Source organism: Pristiophorus japonicus, chromosome 4 (assembly GCF_044704955.1).
Source record: "Pristiophorus japonicus isolate sPriJap1 chromosome 4, sPriJap1.hap1, whole genome shotgun sequence".
Classification (NCBI taxonomy): Eukaryota; Metazoa; Chordata; class Chondrichthyes; family Pristiophoridae; genus Pristiophorus; species Pristiophorus japonicus.
Window position 1 is genome coordinate 159434256 of NC_091980.1, and position 19831 is coordinate 159454086.

The following is a 19831-nucleotide window of genomic DNA, read 5'->3' on the forward strand; positions in this document are numbered from 1 at the left end:
AAAGCTGTTCCCCAGATCTTCCGGGTGCTGTTAAACAATGTTAGCAACTTGTATTTATTTAGCGCCTTTAACGTAGTAAAAAGTCCCAAGGCACTTCGCAGGAGTATTAATAAACAAAGTTTGACACCGAGCCACATAAGGAGATATTAGGTCAGATGAGGACACAAGAACGTAAGAATTAGGACATACGGCCCCTCAAGCCTGCTCCGCCATTCAATAAGATCATGGCTGAACTTCGCCTTCAACTCCACTTTCCCGCCCGATCCCCATATCGCTCGATTCCCTTAGAGTCCAAAAACCTGTCTATCTCAGCCTTGAATATACTCAATGACTCAGCATCCACAGCCCTCTGGGGCAGAGAATTCCAAAGATTCACCAGCCTCTGAGTGCAGAACTTCCTCCTCATCTCGGTCTTAAATGGCCGGCCACTTATCCTGAGACTATGCCCCGTAGTTCTAGACTATCCAGCCCAGGGGAAACAACCTCTCAGCATCTACCCTGTTAATCCTCTTCAGAATCCTATCATTTTCAATGAGATCACCTCTCATTCTTCTAAACTCCAGAGAGCATAGGCCCATTCTACTCAATCTCTCATAATAGGACAGCGCTTTCATTCTAGGATTCATCTAGTAAACCTCCATTGTACCGCCTCTAAGGCAAGTACATCCTTCTTTAGATAAGGAGACCAAAATTGCACAGTCATCATCATCATAGGCAGTCCCTTGAAATCGAGGAAGACTTGCTTCCACTCAAAGTGAGTTCTCAGGTGACTGAACAGTCTGAAACGGGAATTACAGTCCCTGTCACAGGTGGGACAGACAGTGTTTGAAGGAAACGGTGGGTGGGACTGGTTTGCCACACGCTCCTTCCGCTGCCTGTGCTTGTTTTCTTCATGCTGTCGGCAATGAGACTCGAGGTGCTCAGCGCCCTCCCGGATGCTTTTCCTCCTCTTTGGGCAGTCTCTGGCCAGGGACTTCCAGGTGTCGGTGGGGATGTTGCACTTTATCAAGAGGCTTTGAGGGTGTCCTTTAAACGTTTCCTCTGCCCACCTGGGGCTCGCTTGCCATGTAGGAGTTCCGAGTTGAGTGCTTGCTTTGGGAGTCTTGTGTTGGGCATGCGGACAATGTGCCCTGCCCAACGGAGCTGATCGAGTGTGGTCAGTGCTTCGATGCTGGGGATGTTGGCCTGATTGAGGACAATGATGTTGGTGCGTCTGTTCTCCCAGGGGATTTTCAGGATCTTGTGGAGACATCGTTAGTGGTATTTCTCCAGCGATTTGAGGTGTCTACTGTACATGGTCCACATCTCTGAGCCATACAGGAGGTCGGGTATCACTACAGCCCTGTAGACCATAAGCTTGGTGCGAGATTTGAGGGCCTGGTCTTCGAACACTCTCTTCCTCAGGCGACCGAAGGCACAGTACTCCAAATGTGGTGTTACGAAAGCCCGGTACAATTGTAGCAAGATTTCCTTACTCTTGTACTCCAACCCCCTTGCAATAAAGGCCAACATACCATTTGCCTTCCTAATTGCTTGCTGTACCTGCACGCTAACTCTCTATGTTTCCTGTAAGAGGACAGCTAAATCTCTCTCAACACCAACATTTAATACTTTCTCACCATTTAAAAAATGTTCTGATTTTCTATTCTTCCCACCAAAGTGAATAACCTCACATTTCCCCACATTATACTCCATCTACCTTCTCTTCTTCTTAGGCAGTCCCTCGTATCGAGGATGACCCACTTCCACCAAAAAGGGATGAGTTCACAGGTGTTTCAATGAAGGACCTAATATTCCAGGTCTCGAACTACATCCTGAAGGATGGAAGATGCCTGTGCGTGGATTTTTTTGACCGTTGCACACCAGCCATCACACGGGCTTGACAGAGCTAGGTCTTGGTCCAGTGGTAAGGGTTACTCAAGACGATTGGCGAGCAGCTCTGCTGCATGGACCTAGTGTGCACACATATCGCAGTGTGGGCTGACCTGTGCTGCCCTTGGGCCCTGGCCTCTTCTGGGCCCTGAACTCACGCCTCTCCTGGGCCCCAATCACATCATTCTGCAATCTCTCGCCGTTTCTTCACCCCAACCTCGCCGCTTCTGTTGTACCTGCCCACGCTCCAATCAGCGACCTGGATTATGGTGATGTCCAATCCAGTCGCCCTCTTCACAGTCTGCCACCTTATTGCCCACTTACCTAACCTGTCTATATTCCTTTGCAGATTCTGTGTGTCCTCCTCACAGCTTACTGCCCCCCTAGCTTTTTATCATCAGCAAATTTGGATACGTTACACTCGGTCCCTTCATCCACACCATTAATATAGATTGTAAATAGCTGAGGTCCAATCACTGATCCTTGTGGCACCCCACTAGTTACAGTCTGCCAACTGGAAAATGACCCGTTTATCCCTACTCTCTGTTTTCTGTCCATTACCCAATCCTCTATCCACGCTAATATATTAACTCCATGAGCCCATATTTTGTTTAACAACCTTTTATGTGGCACCTTTTCGAATGCCTTTGTGAAAAGCTTGGTCCAACAGATAGGTTTTAAGGAGCACATTAAAGGAGCGAGGTTGAGAGGTGGAGAGGTTTAGGCAGGGAATTCCAGAGCAACCGGCTCAGGCACTTGAAGGCACGGCCACCGATGGAAGGAATCAGTTATGTGCAAGAGGAACGCAGAATTGGAGATCTCAAAGGGTTGTGGAGCTGGAGGAGATTACAGAGATAAGGTGGGGCGATTTGAAAACACGGATGGGAAATTTAAATTTGAGGCATCCATGAATATGGGTCAGCGAGCACAGGGGTGATGGGTGAATGGGATTGGTGCAGAGGTATTGATGAGCATTTCTGCCCCAATCAGAGCAGCTAAATAAAGCCATTGAACAATTTCTCCAGAGCAGTCCGGAGGTGACTCCAGTCGTCCTGGCCTGTCTTTATTTTCTTACAGTTCAATGACCTCAGACGTAAAAATGTATCTGCAATTCTTCGAGAGAAATGACAAGATACCCTTGTGCAACAATTCTGTAGTTAATGCACAAATACATCACCATACGCTAGTACTTTGACAGATAATATATTTACCAGTTTTATTCTAATTCTATGGGGCCCAGCGCCCCAATCGGGGGCAGTAACTTTTATCAGCCAGCCCGGATGTCCCTCCCCCGAAGCGGAATTGGGCATACGCGCCCCTCCACGGAAGCAGAGCACTGTCTGCGATACTCTGTTACCTTGGGGACGCTTCCGGGGCGGGAGCGTGGCGGTGAGTCCAGGAGGCCAACGCTACGCGGAACAGCGTTGACGCGCTACAACGCCCATCCATGTCATTTAAAGGGGAGGGCCACTGCGTACACTGCAGGCCCTTTAGTGGCCAGCCGCTGGGCAGGCAGGCACGTGATCAACCGAGCCAGTGGCCCGGCACCCATAGCGGAGTGTCAGGCTGCAGGATGGCGGCCCGCTCGATGCGAGGGCCGCCATTGTCGGGCCGACGCAAGAGTCCGCCGACAAAATAAAATGGCGGCCCAAGGCGTTAAAGGCCTCCAATGGTGGCCGGGACTTCAGCTGCCTGATCCCGAAGCTCTGGCGTGGGGGGGTGGTAAGAGGTCGATGCGCACGCCGATGATGTAATAGCCTGCTGTGCGTCAGCCTGTGGCCCTAATCGCGAGGCGCGGCGCTATCGGCACAGCGCAATCCAAACCTCCGGGGCAATTTCCCACGAGGCGCAATGACACCCCCTCGCCTGGGCGAAAACTCCATTGCGCCCCGATAGCAACTCTCGGAGGCACGAAAACGGGGCTATAAAAAGGGGCAATTTTGGGCCACATAGAATTTATCAGCACCATGACAGTTAATGGTTCTCTGATCCTTCATTGATCTTCCAAAACTCCAACCAATCCCTCCTAAACACTCATCCTCCTCCCTGGATCCACGCTCTGGAGATGGAGACTCACCACTCTGCTCTCCACTCGTCTACCCTCTGTTATAAGCTCAGCTCTTCTGTGAAACTCACTTCAGGCCCTCTTTCTCCCCCACCGTTCAACTCCCGATTACTCCGCTATCTCTGCTGGTCCAAATCCTGGTTGTCCTCCTCAGTTCCCCTTCCTTTCAAAGCCACCATTATCAGTCCTCTGTCGGCTGAGGGGCGATCGAATCAAGATTCAATAGGGCGGATAAAGAAAACTATTGGCCCTGGAATCCCGACCTCCCTGGGTCCGTACTGAGTGTGTACGGACCTGGGAAGGCATCGGAAAAGCCGGTTTTCATCGCACAATGCGCATGCGCTGATAACCGGCTTTTCCGATCTGTCAAGTTGGAGCTCAGGAGCAAGGACATTTGCATGGACAAGATTGCGGTATTTACCCATATCTTGCCCAGCAAATGTCCTCGAAACTCTTGCGCCTGATAAAAGCCGGCGCATAGCCTACTTCTACAGGCGTAAGAGTTTAAAATCATACAAAAATATAATTAAATTTAAAAAACACGTATTATTTTTAAAAACCCTGCCCACTATGTTACATTTATTTTTAACCATAATTTAAAAACTCAAGAAAAAACATGATCTTCTCAAGATATTTATTAACTTTAATTTCAATTCATTTTAATTATGTGAGGTGTGGTTTTATTTTTTTATTCATGTGTTTATTGTGTTTGGGTTGTTTTTTTTCTCATTAATAGCAATGAGAACTCGCAGATATGGAGTTCTCATTGCTATTAATCAGAAAGCCATGGAATACTGTACCTGATTGGCTGAGCAGTCACACGTAGCTGCACCTTCTGCGTGGGAACCTGGAGGACGGGAGCACGCTTCGCAGCGCGGGAAGAGAAGGCCTCCCCACCGGAAACCCACGCTCCTCCCGGACCACCAGGTAAATTCATAGAAATGTTTCAGGTCGGAGGCAATTGTCCACGGGACGCCTCCGACCGCAATTTCAGGGCCATTAGCGATGGTGGGGGAGTCCAGAACAAATCTTAAAATTGGAGCCAAGTCATTCAGGAGTGAAATCAGGAACCACTCCTTCACACAAAGAGTAATAGAATCTGGACATTGTTCGCATGCCGGACACGAGACTCCCAAAGCAAGCACTCTACTCGGAACTCCTTCACGGCAAACGAGCCAAAGGTGGGCAGAGGAAACGTTACAAGGATACCCTCAAAGCCTCCCCGATAAAGTGAAACATCCCCATCGACACCTGGGAGTCCCTGGCCAAAGACAGCCCTAAGAGGAGGAAGTGCATCCGGGAGGGCGCTGAGCACCTCGAGTCTCGTCGCCAAGAGCATGCAGAAATCAAGCGCAGGCAGCGGAAAGAACGTGCGGCAAACCTGTCCCACCCTTCCCTCAACCACTGTCTGCCCCACCTGTGACAGGAACTGTGATTTTCGTGTTGGGCTGTTCAGCCACCTAAAGACTCATTTTTAGAGTGGAAGCAAGTCTTCCTCGATTCCGAGGGACTGCCTATGATGATGAGCAGAATCTGGAACTCTCTCCCCCAAAAGGCTGCGGATGCTGTGGGGACAATTGAACATTTCAAAACCGAGAGCGACAGAGTTTGATTAGGTCAGGATATCAAGGGACATGGAGAAAAGGTGGGAGGAGGGGGTTGAGATACAGATCAGCCGTGCGCTAATTGCATGGCGGGCCAGGCCCGTGAAGGGCACTTCCCCGGTGCCACCTCAACCCTAAAAAGACTCAGCTTACCTTCCTGCCCACCCTCGGGGAGGAGGGGAAAGGAAGACAAATGTTTCGTTGGGAAGTAATGGTATTGAAGGATTATGGAGAGAGGGAAAAAAATTGGGCTTGAAGAGAAATGACTGCCAGAGATAAGAAACTGGCAGTGCAACGCAAGCTTGCTTGGCCGAATGAGCAACTCCACTTTCTGTGAGCCTGGAACAAAAAAACATTGGAGGATAATTTAACCGAACCTTTCCGGCGGGAGACTGAGGATTGGATCGGCTTTCCACGGCTTCAATGGAAAGTAAAATCAGGCGGCCAATGCAGGAGGCTTAGGTTCAAATTAACTTGCAAGTATATTGGCCCCAAGTTTCCACATGATTTGCTCCTGATTTTTAGGAGCAACTGGTGTAGAACGGAGTATCTTAGAAATTGGAATTCTCATCATTTAGTTTGCTCCAGTTCTAGTCAGTTAGAACAGTTTCACTTTGGAACAGAATTTTTTTTCAAAAGGGGGCGTGTCCGGCCACTTACACCTGTTTTCAAAGTTTCGTCAGTGAAAACTTACTCCAAACTAACTTAGAATGGAGTAAGTGAAGATTTTTGTACGCTTGAAAAAACCTTGTCTACACTTTAAATCAGGCGTAGGTTACAAATCAGGCGTAGGGAATGGGGGGGGAGAGGTTTAAAGGGAAGTTTACAAACATTAAACACTTCAGTTTTACAAATAAAAAGCCATCATCAATAATAAATGATAAATACATAATTTAGATGTATTTATCAGTGGAGGGAGAGAGGGGGGAGCAGAGGGAGGGAAGGGGGAGGAATGGGGGAGAAGGGGAGGGGGGAGGGGGGGGAGAAGGGGATAAAGGGGATGGGGGGGGAAGCGGGAGTCGGGTCCGGTCCGGGGGCGGGGGGGGGGGGGAAGCGGGAGTCGGGTCGGGTCCGGAGGCGGGGGGAACGGGAGTCGGGTCGGTGTCGGGTCTGGTCCGGGGCATAGGAAAGTGGGAGTCGAGTCGGATCGGGAGGAAGCAGGAGCTGGCTGTGGGAGGAGCCTTATTCACGCAGCCCCAGTGAGGCCATTCGGCCAGGGCTAGGGGGCTGCGTGCTTCGGGCCCCTCCCACACAGTTTCGGCCGCCTGGAGCTACTGCAATTGCGCGCTCACTGTAGCGCACATGTGCAGAGGTCCCGGCACTGTTTTCAGCGCAGGGACTTGGCTCCGCCCCCTACAGCTCCTGCTGCGCTGCGCCGAGGGCCAGAGGACCTGCAGGGAGGTGGAGAATCTGGAGGGTTTTTTTAGGCGCACTTTGTGGCGCGAAAAACGGGCGTCCAGGTCGGGACTGCGCCGTTCTAGGCGCGGCTCGAAACTTGGGCCCAATGTGTCAGCTGTGGCTCAGTGGGTAGCACACTTGCCTCTGAGTCAGAAGGTTGTGGGTTCATAGTCCCACTCCAGGGACTTGAGCACAAAAATCCAGGCTGACACTCCAGTGCAATGCTGAGGGAGTGCTGCACTGTTGGAGGTGCTGCCTTTCGGATTAGATGTTAAACTGAGGCCCTGTCTGATCTCCAAAGTGGGCCATAAAAGATCCCATGGCACTATCTGGAAGAAGAGCAGGGGAGTTATCTTGGTGTCCTGGCCAATATTTATCCCTCAATCAACATCACCAAAAAAACAGATTATCTGGTCATTATCACATTGCTGTTTGTGGGAGCTTGCTGTGTGCAAATTGGCTGCCGTGTTTCCCACATTACAACACTGACTACACTCCAAAAGTACTTCATTAGCTGTAAAGTGCTTTGAGACATCCGGTGGTTGTGAAAGACGCTATATAAATGCAAGTCTTTCTTTTTAAAATGCCTTCACATAAATGAGTCATTAGGACTATCGCTATGGTAATGTCTACAGTCAGACTCTTAGATCCAGAATTACACAGAGCACACCAAATCTCTCACCCAATCTTTCCTGTCTTGATTTCTTTAACAGACATTTTTTAAAGCAAACAATGACAAACAATGATGCTGTGTACCTCCTCTCAGATCAGCAGATGCGGCCAGATAAGCAAAGTTGTCCAGGCTTATCACGTCGATGATGGGACTCGCCACACGTGTGTAATCCTGGGGGGTCGGGAGATTGAAAATGGGCAAGTCAGCATCAGGGAACTACTTCACACAACAAGGAAAAGGAAAATATTAACAGGGGTCTCTCTGATACACAAAAGCATGTACATTGGTAGAGCGCTTTATCATGCCCCAAAGCACTTTACAATTAATAGATTCATTTCTGAAGCAAAGTTACTGATGTCACAGGCCAGCTAATTTGTGCACAGCAAGGTCCCACAGACAACAGCTGAATGAATGATCAGATAATCTGTGCCGGTTGGGGAAGGAATGTTGGACAAGAAAGCAGGAGAACCTCTTGCTCTACTTCGAATAATGCCACGGGATCGTTTGCATCTACCTAAATAGGCTGACAGAATACGCAGCCTGAATACTGCACGGTAGTTGCCATGGCTTAGTGGGTAGCATTCTCTCCTGAGTCAGAAGGTCGCGGGTTCAAGTCCCACTCCAGAGACTTGAGCTCATAATTGAGGCTGACACTCCGGTGCAGTGTTGAGGGAGCGCTGCAATGTTTGAGGTGCCGTCTGTCGATGAGATGTTAAACCGAGGCCCCATCTGCCCTCTCAGGTGGATGTAAACGATCCCATGGCAAATATGGAACAAGAGCAGGGTAGTTCTTTCTGGTGTCCTGGCCAACATTTAACCCTCACCAAAACAGATTATCTGGCCATTGGAGCTTGCTGTGCGCAAATTGGCTGCTGAGTTTCCTACATTACAACAGTGACTGCACCCCAAAAAGTTCTTCATTGGTTGTAAAGTGCTTTGGGACTTCCTGATGTCATGAAAGGCGCTATATAAATGCAAGCCCTTCTTTCTTCTTCTATCTCAGAGTCACCTCAACCCTAAAGAGAGTCTGCTTACCTCAGTACCCACCCCCAAAGAGGAGAGGAGAGAAAGAGAATGGTGTGGGGAGGGAATGCAGAGTGAAAGACCTCTACAATCAGAAAACATTTCTGCCCTGGGCTGACTTATTCATCACCTGAAAACATTGATGAAAAACATTGGCTACATCTCTCCCTGGTATCGTCACTGAACCAGACCAGTAACAATGGGGCTGAATGCTCTGCTCCCCACAGGGAGGTTATGCTTGAACTGTATAAAACACTAGTTAGGCCACAGCTAGAGCACTGCGTGCAGTTCTGGTCACTGTTATGTATGTAATAACTCGATAGACTGAATACTGTAAACTAACACAGAGACGAACCTGGCTCTGCTTTATTCGGGTCCAAAGTGAATACATTACATTATGGCATGTCTTTTATACCTGGGCCGCACACAGCCCAATGACCTCTGACAGTGGCGCCACCTGGTGGCTAGTAACCCCAAGCATACATACATGACAGTCACCACATTGCAGGAAAGATGTGATTGTACTAGAGAGGGTACAGAGGAGATTTACAAGGATGTTGCCTGGACTGGAGAATTTTAGCTATGAGGAAAGATTGGATAAGCTGGGTTTGTTTTCTTTGGAACAGAGGAAGCTGAGGGGAGACCTAATTGAGGTGTATAAAATTATGAGGGGCCTGGATAGAGTGGATAGGAAGAACCTATTTCCCTTAGCAGAGGGGTCAACAACCAGGGGGCATAGATTTAAAGTAAAAACAGAAAATGCTGGAAATCTCAGCGGGTCAGGCAGCATCTGTGGAGAGAGAAATAGAGTTAACGTTTCAGGTCGATAACCCTTCATTAGAACTGATAGATTTAACATGATTGGTAGGAGGTTTAGAGGGGATTTGAGGGGAAATTTCTTCACCCACAGGGTGGTGGGGGTCTGTAACCCACAGCCTGAAAGGGTGGTAGAGGCAGAAACCCTCACCATATTTAAAAAGTACTTGGATGTGCACTTGAAGTGCCGTAACCTACAGGGCTACGGACCAAGAGCTGGAAAGTGGGATTAGGCTGGATAGCTCTTGGTCGGCCAGCGCGGACACAAAGGGCCGAAATGGCCTCTCTCCGTGCTGTAAATTTCTATAATTCTATGATTCCCCACCCCATTCTGAGAAACAGCAGCTTGAAGGTTGATGCAAGTTCATGTAAGCAACTGGTGATCTTATAGAAATGTATAAGATTATGAGGGGGCTTGACAAGGTGGATGCAGAGCAGATGTTTCCACTGATTGGGGAGACTAGAACTAGAGGGCATGATCTTAGAATAAGGGGCCGCCCATCTAAAACTGAGATAAAGAGGAATTTCTTCTCTCGGAGGGTTGTAAATCTGTGGAATTCGCTGCCTCAGGAAGTTGTAGAAGCTGGGCCATTGAATAAATTTAAGACAGAGATAGACAGTTCCTTAACCGATAAGGGAATAAAGGGTTATGGGGAGCGGACAGGGAAGTGGACCTGAGTCCATGATCAGACCAGCCATGATCGTATTAAATGGCGGAGCAGGCTCGACGGGCCCTATGGCCTATTCCTGGTCCTATTTCTTATGTTCTTATGTATTAACAAGGTGTTAACACAGGATGGTGCAAGCGAGTTTGGGCTGTCTCAATCCAGTTCCTCGGGAGTGTCTGCCTGCAGCACCCCACCACTTCAAATTGGACGGAAAGTCCAATCGAATTGGCACTCTCACTCACGAGGATGTCAGAGGTGGGGGCCAAGGAAAGAAATTTCCCATTAGTGGAGCAAGGGTGCTCTAGGGAACTGGGTAGAGGCAAACTGTTTGAGACAGAACCGTGCTAGCCCCCCAAACCCCCCCCCTCCCAAACTCGCGACCCCCAGCACCTAGAAGGACAAGGGCAGCAGGTGCATGAGAACACCACCACCTCCAGGTTCCCCTCCAAGTCACACACCATCCTCACGTAGACATATATCGCCGTTCCTTCATCGTCACTGGGTCTCCCTCCCTGACAGCACTGTGGGAGAACCTTCACCACTCTGTTCAAGAAGGCCCACCTCCCCCTTCTCAAGGTCGACTAGGCATGGGAAATGAAATGTTGGCCTTGCCCAAGAATGATTAATTCATCACCACTGACAGCCCTCACCTTGACAAGCACACACGTGTTTACCCTCCGACCACACCCCCATGGCCCCATCCCCCACCCCGGCCCCAACCCCCTGACCGCACTTCCTGGCCCCACCCCCTTGACCCCACCCCCTGGCCCCATCCCTCTGACACCAACCCTTGGCCTCACCCCCCCGGCCCTATCCATTGACCCCAGCCCCCTGACCCCACCCCCTGGCCCTATCCCATTGACCCCAGCCTCCTGACCCCACCCCTTGGCCCTATCCCATTGCCCCAGCCCCCTGACCCCACGCCCTGGCCCTATCCCATTGACCCTAGCCCCCTGACCCCCATCCCCTGGCCCTATGCCATTGACCCCAGCCCCCTGACCCCCATCCCCTGGCCCTATGCCATTGACCCCAGCCCCCTGACCCCACCCCCTGGCCCTATCCTATTGACCCCAGCCCCCTGACCTCAACCTCCTGACCCCAGCCCTGAACCGCTGAGGCCATTTTAGTAGAGACAACTCCCAGAGACTCACCTCGTTAACGCGTTGCAGGAGCGGTTGTAGCCAGTCCTTGTTCACCTCGCAGTGACTGTCGAGGAAGGTTAGGACCTCTGCAGTTGCAGCATCCGCACCCTTCACCCGCGAGCGGATTAGCCCTACAGACAGAGAAGCAATTTACGCTAAAGCAACAACTTATATTTATACAACAACAACAACAACTTGTATTTATATGGCGCCTTTAATGTAGCAAAAGATCCGAAGGCGCTTCCAGGAGTGTTATCAGGAGATATTAGGACAGCTGACCAAAAGCTTGGTCAAAGAGCAGGGGCTGGATTTTCCGTTGCCTGACGCCTCAGTTAGCAGCCAGAGGGCGTGTAAGAGGCTATTGACCGGAAGCACAGCTTTTAGCGTCCCGACCGAAAATTCGATAGAGGCTACCCGGGGGCAAAAACCAGTAGCGCCCAGCTGCTGACGATCACTCTGATCAAGATGTATTCCTGTTGCAATGCCCACGCTTGCGCTCAGGTCGGTAAATGAGGTGCGGCCGCCTCATTGATCGCCCGCCAAGAACAACATTGGTACAAGCTTGTAGAGTCGTTAACTGGCGGCTAATTAAAGGGATGAGGAAGCGCTTCCCATGGAGGTCACAGTCAGTGCAACATTTACACACAGCACGGTGCGTGAGCCTCAGTTTACAGCAGCAGAGAGACATAAGAGTTGAGCTTGAGAAAAAGTGATTTTGAAGACTTTAATGGGTGCATTACTATGCCACGCCTTTAAGACTTGGCTTTTCCCGGGATCTAAATCGGAGTTCGGCGCATGCGCAATGACTCGGTTAAATTTAGCGCCGGCATTTTCATTAGCGCCCCCCCAGCTCTGGTGTGCAACGGCTGATTTAGCACCTCTATCAGCTCTTCGACCGATTCTGACGAATTTCTGGACGGGAGATGCGAACATTTTCAAGGAGTCTCGATTAACACCACAACAGAGGCACAACCAAATTTCTCCCTATTAGGTTTTAAAGCGAGCCGAGAGTTGAAGCAGGAAGGGCAGTAGAGACCAGGCAGGAAGTCGGAAAGAAGTTAGAGGAAGTAATAGAGCCAACCATCAAAGAGCTCCTGGATCTTTTCCCAAACTTGGCTTCCAAATTCCCAGCCTTCTATGTACAGGCACAGCGCCTAAACTTGGGAAACCTCAGCACTGAGGCCGTTCCGGATTCCAGGCTTTTCCGGACTTTTGATTTGCTTTCTGACGTCACAAATCCGGAAACAGCCGAGCCCAGGTTCAGGTATTTCCAGATTTCAGAACGTCAGAAAGGGACGGGGGGGATTTCCACCGAGGAGTTGTTCGGGCGGGGCCCCGCGAGGAGATGTTCGGGCGGGGTCTCACTGAGGAGTTGTTCGGGTGAGGCCCCGCGAGAAGATGTTCGGGCGGGGTCTCACTGAGGAGTTGTTCGGGTGAGGCCCCGCGAGGAGATGTTTGGGCGGGGTCTCACTGAGGAGTTGTTCGGGTGAGGCCCCGCGAGGAGATGTTTTGGCGGGGTCTCACTGAGGAGTTGTTCGGGTGAGGCCCCGCGAGGAGATGTTCGGGCGGGGTCTCACTGAGGAGTTGTTCGGGTGAGGCCCCGCGAGGAGATGTTTGGGCGGGGTCTCACTGAGGAGTTGTTTGGGTGAGGCCCCGCGAGAAGATGTTCGGGCGGGGTCTCACTGAGGAGTTGTTCGGGTGAGGCCCCGCGAGGAGATGTTCGGGCGGGGTCTCACTGAGGAGTTGTTCGGGTGAGGCCCCGCGAGGAGATGTTCGGGCGGGGTCTCACTGAGGAGTTGTTCGGGTGAGGCCCCGCGAGAAGATGTTTGGGCGGGGTCTCACTGAGGAGTTGTTCGGGTGAGGCCCCGCGAGGAGATGTTTTGGCGGGGTCTCACTGAGGAGTTGTTCGGGTGAGGCCCCGCGAGGAGATGTTCGGGCGGGGTCTCACTGAGGAGTTGTTCGGGTGAGGCCCCGCGAGGAGATATTCGGGCGGGGTCTCACTGAGGAGTTGTTCGGGTGAGGCCCCGCGAGGAGATGTTCGGGCGGGGTCTCACTGAGGAGTTGTTTGGGTGAGGCCCCGCGAGGAGATGTTCGGGCGGGGTCTCACTGAGGAGTTGTTTGGGTGAGGCCGAGGAGGTCCCGAGGTCAGGCAGCAGTGGGGCCCCGAGGTCGGCAGGGTCGGCGGATCTGGATTCCCGTACATTTTACGGATTTCAGACGACCCTGCCACCGATCAGTCCGGAGTCCGGATTCCGGAACTCCGGATTCTCAATGCTGCACCTGTACATCAAGACTACGTTTCTGCACTGGACTCCACCACAAGACTCACCTGCTGCATCTCCAATCTGCTGCTCTGTTGCTTAAATGTCAAAGTAGGGCGGGGCATTCCAGAGCTGAGGGCCTTGAGAGCTGAAGGCACGGCCGTCAATGGTGGAGCGATTAAAATTAGCGATGCTCAAGGGGCCAGATGTAGAGGAGCGCAGAAATGCCAGGGAGTTCTAGGTCTGGAGGAGGTTACCGAAATACGAAGGGGCGTGGCCATGGAGGAATTCACAGAGGCGTGCCTGTCAACCAGTCCCGTCAATCCGCCGGTAATTCAGACGCGGCCCCTGCACGGAAAGACCACCTTCAGAAATGGCGTCGGCATGTCGGGGCAATTGTGGTGCTGCGGGAGATTAGGCTCGAATCTTGACACCGCCACTTGTTCTGATCTTGGCATTGTGCCAAGCAGAGACCGGGCGCCTCCCATTGGAGCAGGGAAAACCGCACGGAATGTGGTCCAGCACCAGTTTCTGCACGGATCAATAAAATCTCATCGACAGGCACAGAAAATAATCAAAAGGGATAATGGAATGCGGTCTTATAGCTAGAGAACTAGAATACAAAAGGGTAAGACCAGAAGAACATAAGAAATAGGAACAGGAGTAGGCCATACGGCCCCTCGAGCCTGCTCCGCCATTCAATAAGATCATGGCTGATCTGATTATGGGCTCAGCTCCACTTCCCTGCCCGCTCCGCATAACCCTTTACTCGCTTATCGCTCAAAAATCTGTCTATCTCCGCCTTAAATATATTCAATGACCCAGCCTCCACAGCTCTCTGGGGCAGAGAATTCCACAGTTGTACAACCCTCTGAGAGAAGAAATTCCTCCTCATCTCAGTTTTAAATGGGCTGCCCTTTATTCTGAGACTATGCCCCCTAGTTTTAGTTTCCCCTATGAGTGGAAATATCCTCTCTGCATCCACCTTGTCGAGCCCCCTCATTATCTTATATGTTTCGATAAGACCACCTTTCATTCTTCTGAACTCCAATGAGTAGAGGCCCAACCTACTCAATCTATCTTCATAAGTCAACCCCCCCCCCCCGGAATAAACCTCGTGAACCTTCTCTGAACAGCTTCCAACGCAAGTATATCCTCCCTTAAATAAGGAGACCAAAACTGTACGCAGTACTCCAGGTGTGGCCTCACCAATACCCTGTACAGTTGGAGCAGGACTTCTCTGTTTTTATACTCTATCCCCCTTGCAATAAAGGCCAACATTTCATTTGCCATCCTGATTACTTGCTGGACCTGCATACTAATTTTTTGTGTTTCATGCAAAAGGACCCCCAGGTCCCTCTGCACTGCAGCACTTTGCAATTTTTCTCCATTTAAATAATAATTTACTTTTCTATTTTTTCTGCCAAAGTGGATAACCTCACATTTTCCCACATTATATTCCATCTGCCAAATCTTTTGCCCACTCACTTAGCCTGTCTGTATCCCTTTGCACACTTCTTGTGTCCTCCTCACAATTTGCTCTCCCACCCATCTTTGTATCATCAGCAAACTTAGCTACGTTACACTCGGTCCCTTCATCCAAGTCATTAATATAGATTTTAAATAGTTGTGGCCCCAGCACCGATCCCTGCGGCACCCCATTGATTATTGTTTGCCAACCGGAAAATGACCCATTTATCCCGACTCTCTGTTTTCTGTTAGCTAGCAAATCCTCTATCCATGCTAATATATTACTCCAACCCCATGAGCTCTTACCTTGTGCAGTAATCTTTTATGTGGCACCTTATCGAATGCTTTCTGGAAATCCAAATACACCACATCCACTGGTTCCCCCTTATCCACCCTGCTCGTTACATCCTCAAAGAGCCCCTGCAAATTTGTCAACCATGATTTCCCTTTCATAAAACCATGCTGACTCTGCTTGATTGAATTATGCTTTTCCAAATGGCCTGCTACTGCTTCCTTAATAATGGACTCCAGCATTTTCCCAGCGACAGATGTTAGGCTAACTGATCTATAGTTTCCTGCTTTCTGTCTGCCTCCTTTTTTAAATAGGGGCGTTACATTTGCAGTAATTCAATCCGCTGGGACCTCCCCAGAATCCAGAGAATTTTGGTAGATTAAAACCAATGCATCCACCATCTCTGCAGCCACTTCTTGTAAGACCCTAGGATGCAAGCCACCAGGTCCAGGGGACTTGTCCGCCTTTAGTCCCATTATTTTACCGAGTACTACTTCTTTAGTGATAGTGATTGTATTAAGTACCTCCCTCCCTGTAGCCCCTTAATTATCCACTATTGGGATGTTTTTAGTGTCTTCTACCGTGAAGACCGATACAAAATATTTGTTCAAAGTCTCTACCATTTCCCTGTTCCCCATTATTAATTCTCCAGTCTCGTCCTCTAAGGGACCAACATTTACTTTAGCCACTCTTTTCCTTTTTATGTACCTGTAGAAACTCTTACTATCTGTTTTTATATTTTGTGCTAGTTTGCTTTCATAATCTATCTTCCCTCTCTTTATTATTTTTTTTAGTCGTTCTTTGCTGGCTTCTAAAAGTGTCCCAATCCTCTGGCCTCCCATTAGTCTTGGCCACATTGTATGCCCTTGTTTTCAATTTGATACCATCCTTTATTACCTTAATTAGCCACGGATGGTTATCCCTTCTCTTACAGTCTTTCCTTCTCATTGGAATATATTTTTGTTAAGAGTTATGAAATATCTCCCTAAATGTCTGGCACTGCTCATCAACCGTCCCACACTTTAATCTATTTTCCCAGTCCACTTTAGCCAACTCTACCTTCATACCTTTGTAGTTTCCTTTATTTAAGCTAAGGACACTGGTTTGAGATCCAACTTTCTCACCCTCCAACTGAATTTAAAATTCAACCATTCACTCATTCCTGGAGGATCCTTTACTAGAAGATTGTTTATTAATCCTGTCTCATTACACAGGACCAGATCTAAGATAGCCTGCTCCCTGGTTGGTTCCGCAACGTACTGTTCAAGGAAACTATCCCGGATACACTCTATCAACTCTTCCTCAAGGCTATCCTGGCCAATTTGCTTTGTCTAATATGAAGATTAAAATCTCCCATGATTATTGCCGTTCCTTTTTTACAAGCCTCCATTATTTCTTGATTTATACTCCGTCCAACAGTAGCTACTGTTAGGGGGCCTATAGACTATGCCCACCAGCGACTTTTTCCCCTTATTATTCCTTATCTCCATCAAACTGATTCAACATCTTGATCTTCTGAGCCAATATCGTTTCTCACTAACGCACTGATCTCATCCTTTATTAACAGTGCTACCCCACCTCCTTTTCCTTTCTGTCTGTCCTTCCGAATTGTCAAATACCCCGGAATATTTCGTTCCCAGCCTTGGTCACCTTGCAACCACGTCTTTGTGATGGCTATCAGATCGTACCCATTTGTCTCTATATGTGCTGACAACGCATCTATTTTGTTATGAATGCTGCGTGCATTCAGATAAAGAGCTTTTAAATTTGTTTTTTTACCACTTTTTCTGCTTTGACCCCATTTTCTGATTCACCTTTATGTTTATACATTCTGTCTCTTCCTGTCATGCTCTGGATTTGATTTCCCCCAGTGCTACCCTGTCTACTGTCTTCTCCTTAATCTTTGACTTTTTAAATTTTCGCTCACCTGAACCCTCCTCCCTACTAATCAGTTTAAAGCTCTCTCTATAGCCCTAGTTATTCGATTCGCCAGGACCCGAGTCCCAGCACGGTCTAAGTGAAGCTTGTCCCAACAGAATAGCTCCCTCTTACCCCAGTACTGGTGTCAGTGTCCCACAAACCTAAACCCATTTCTCCCACACCAGTCTCTGAGCCACGTGTTTAACTCTCTGATCTTATTTACTCTATGCCTATTTGCTCGTGGCTCAGGTAGTAATCCAGAGATTATTACCTTTGTGGTTCTGCTTTTTAATTTGGCCCCTAGCTGCTCATAATCCCTCAGCAGAACCTCTTTGTTTGTCCTACCTATGTTGTTGGACCACGACAACTGGATCTTTCCCCTCCACTCCAAGTTCCTCTCCAGCCAGAGGAGATGTCCTTAACCCTGGCACCGGGCAGGCAACACAGCCTTTGGGACTCATGCTCTCGGCTGCAGAGAACTGTATCTATACCCCTAATGATACTGTCCCGTATCACTACAATGTTTCTTTTCACTCCCCTCACTTGAATGGCCCCTTGTACCACGGTGCTGTGGTCAGTTTGCTCATCCTCCCTGCAGTCCCTGCTCTCGTCCGCACAGGGAGTAAGAGCCTCAAACCTGTTGGACAAGAGCAAGGGCCGAGGCTCCTCCATCACTCCATCCTGAGTCACACCCTCCTGTCCCTGACCACGGATCGAATTGGAATTAATTAATCTAATTGGTGTGACTAGCTTCTGGAACACAGCGTCCAGGTAACTCTCCCCCTCCCTGATGTGTTGTAGTGTCTGCAGCTCGGACTCCAGTTCATCAACACGGAGCTAACGTTCCTCGAGCTGCAGACACTTATTGCAGATGTGGTCGCCATGGACCTCAATGGGGTCCACCAGCTTCCACATGCAACAGCAGAAACACACCACCTGCCCTGCCATTCTAATATATTTAATTAGTTAAGATTTGAAGTTTTGAACATTTAGTTTATAATCCCAGCTCTTAATTTTAACCAATGCCCAAGAAAAGAGAGAAAAACTGACCAACCCAGCAGCTAGTGAAGTATCACTTACCTATTTTTACTTTTTTTAATTCATTTTAATCTTACCCCTTCTTCTCCAAATTCTCACTCTTACCAAATTCCCGAATAAACCACTCTGTTTAACTCCACTCTGGTTAAGACCTCTCTGTGCAGGGTAGAGGTTATGCTGCAGTTATACAAAGCCCTGGTTGGACCACACCTGGAGCACTGTGAGCAGTTCTGGATACAACACCATAGGAAGGATATATTGGCCTTGGAGGGAGTGCAGCGTAGGCTTACCAGAATGTTATCCGGACTCCAAGGGTTAAGTTACAAGGAGTGATTAAACAAATTAGAGTTGTATTCCCTGGAATTTAGAAGGTGAAGGGGTAATTTGATCTACGTTTTCAGGATATTAAGGGGAGTTGATAGGGTAGCTAGACAGAAACTATTTCTGCTGGTTGGGAAGTCTAGGACTGGGGACATAGTCTAAAAATTAGAGCCAGGCCTTTTTAGGAGTGAAGTTAGGAAAGACTACCACATGCAAATGGTGGTAGAAGTTTGGAACTCTCTTCTGCAAATGGCAATTATAAGAATATAAGAAATAGGAGCAGGAGTAGGCCCTATGGCCCCTCGAGCCTGCTCCGCCATTTAGAAACATAGAAACATAGAAAATAGGTGCAGGAGTAGGCCATTCGGCCCTTCGAGCCTGCACCACCATTCAATAAGATCATGGCTGACCATTCCCTCAGTACCCCTTTCCTGCTTTCTCTCCTTACCCCTTGATCCCTTTAGCTGTAAGGACCACACTTAACTCCCTCTTGAATATATCCAATGAACTGGCAGCAACGACTCTCTGCGGTAGGGAATTCCACAGGTTAACAACTCTCTGAGTGAAGAAGTTTCTCCCCATCTCAGTTCTAAATGGCTTACCCCTTATCTTTAGACTGTGTCCCCTGGTTCTGGACTCCCCCAACATCGGGAACATTCTTCCTGCATCTAACCTGTTCAGTCCCATCAGAATTTTATATGTTTCTATGAGATCCCCTCTCATTCTTCTAAACTCCAATGAATACAGGCCCAATCGATCCAGTCTCTCCTCATATGCCAGTTCTGCCATCCCGGGAATCAGTCTGGTGAACCTTCGCTGCACTCCCTCAATAGCAAGAATGCCCTTCCTCAGATTAGGAGACCTAAACTGAACACAATATTCCAGGCAAGGCCTCACCAAGACCCTATACAACTGCAGTAAGACCTCCCTGCTCCTATACTCAAATCCCCTAGCTATGAAGGCCAACATACCATTTGCCTTCTTCACCACCTACTGTACCTGCATGCCAACTTTCAATGACTGATGTACCATGATACCCAGGTCTCGATGCACCTCCCCTTTTCCTAATCTGCCGCCATTCAGATAATATTCTGTCTTCGTGTTTTTGCCCCCAAAGTGGATAACCTCACATTTATCCACATTATACTACATCTGCCATGCATTTACCCATTCACCTAACCTGTCCAAGTCACTCTGCAGTCTCTTAGCATCCTCGTCATATCTCACATCGCCACCCAGCTTAGTGTCATCTGCAAACTTGGAGATAT

The 19831-nt window shown here is 49.1% G+C and overlaps 1 protein-coding gene across 2 annotated transcripts in view; it reads right to left on the reverse strand.

Annotated features, from left to right (window-relative positions):
* galnt16 (UDP-N-acetyl-alpha-D-galactosamine:polypeptide N-acetylgalactosaminyltransferase 16) overlaps window positions 1–19831 on the reverse strand; it is a 193185-nt gene that overhangs the window by 36064 nt on the left and 137290 nt on the right. For both annotated transcript variants that reach the window (XM_070878734.1, XM_070878733.1), the window contains exons 6-7: window positions 11271–11392; window positions 7696–7783 (exon numbers count right to left, since the gene is read on the reverse strand). In XM_070878734.1, the coding sequence (XP_070734835.1) occupies window positions 7696–7783; window positions 11271–11392 (210 nt within the window). The remainder of the gene's footprint in view (window positions 1–7695; window positions 7784–11270; window positions 11393–19831) is intronic.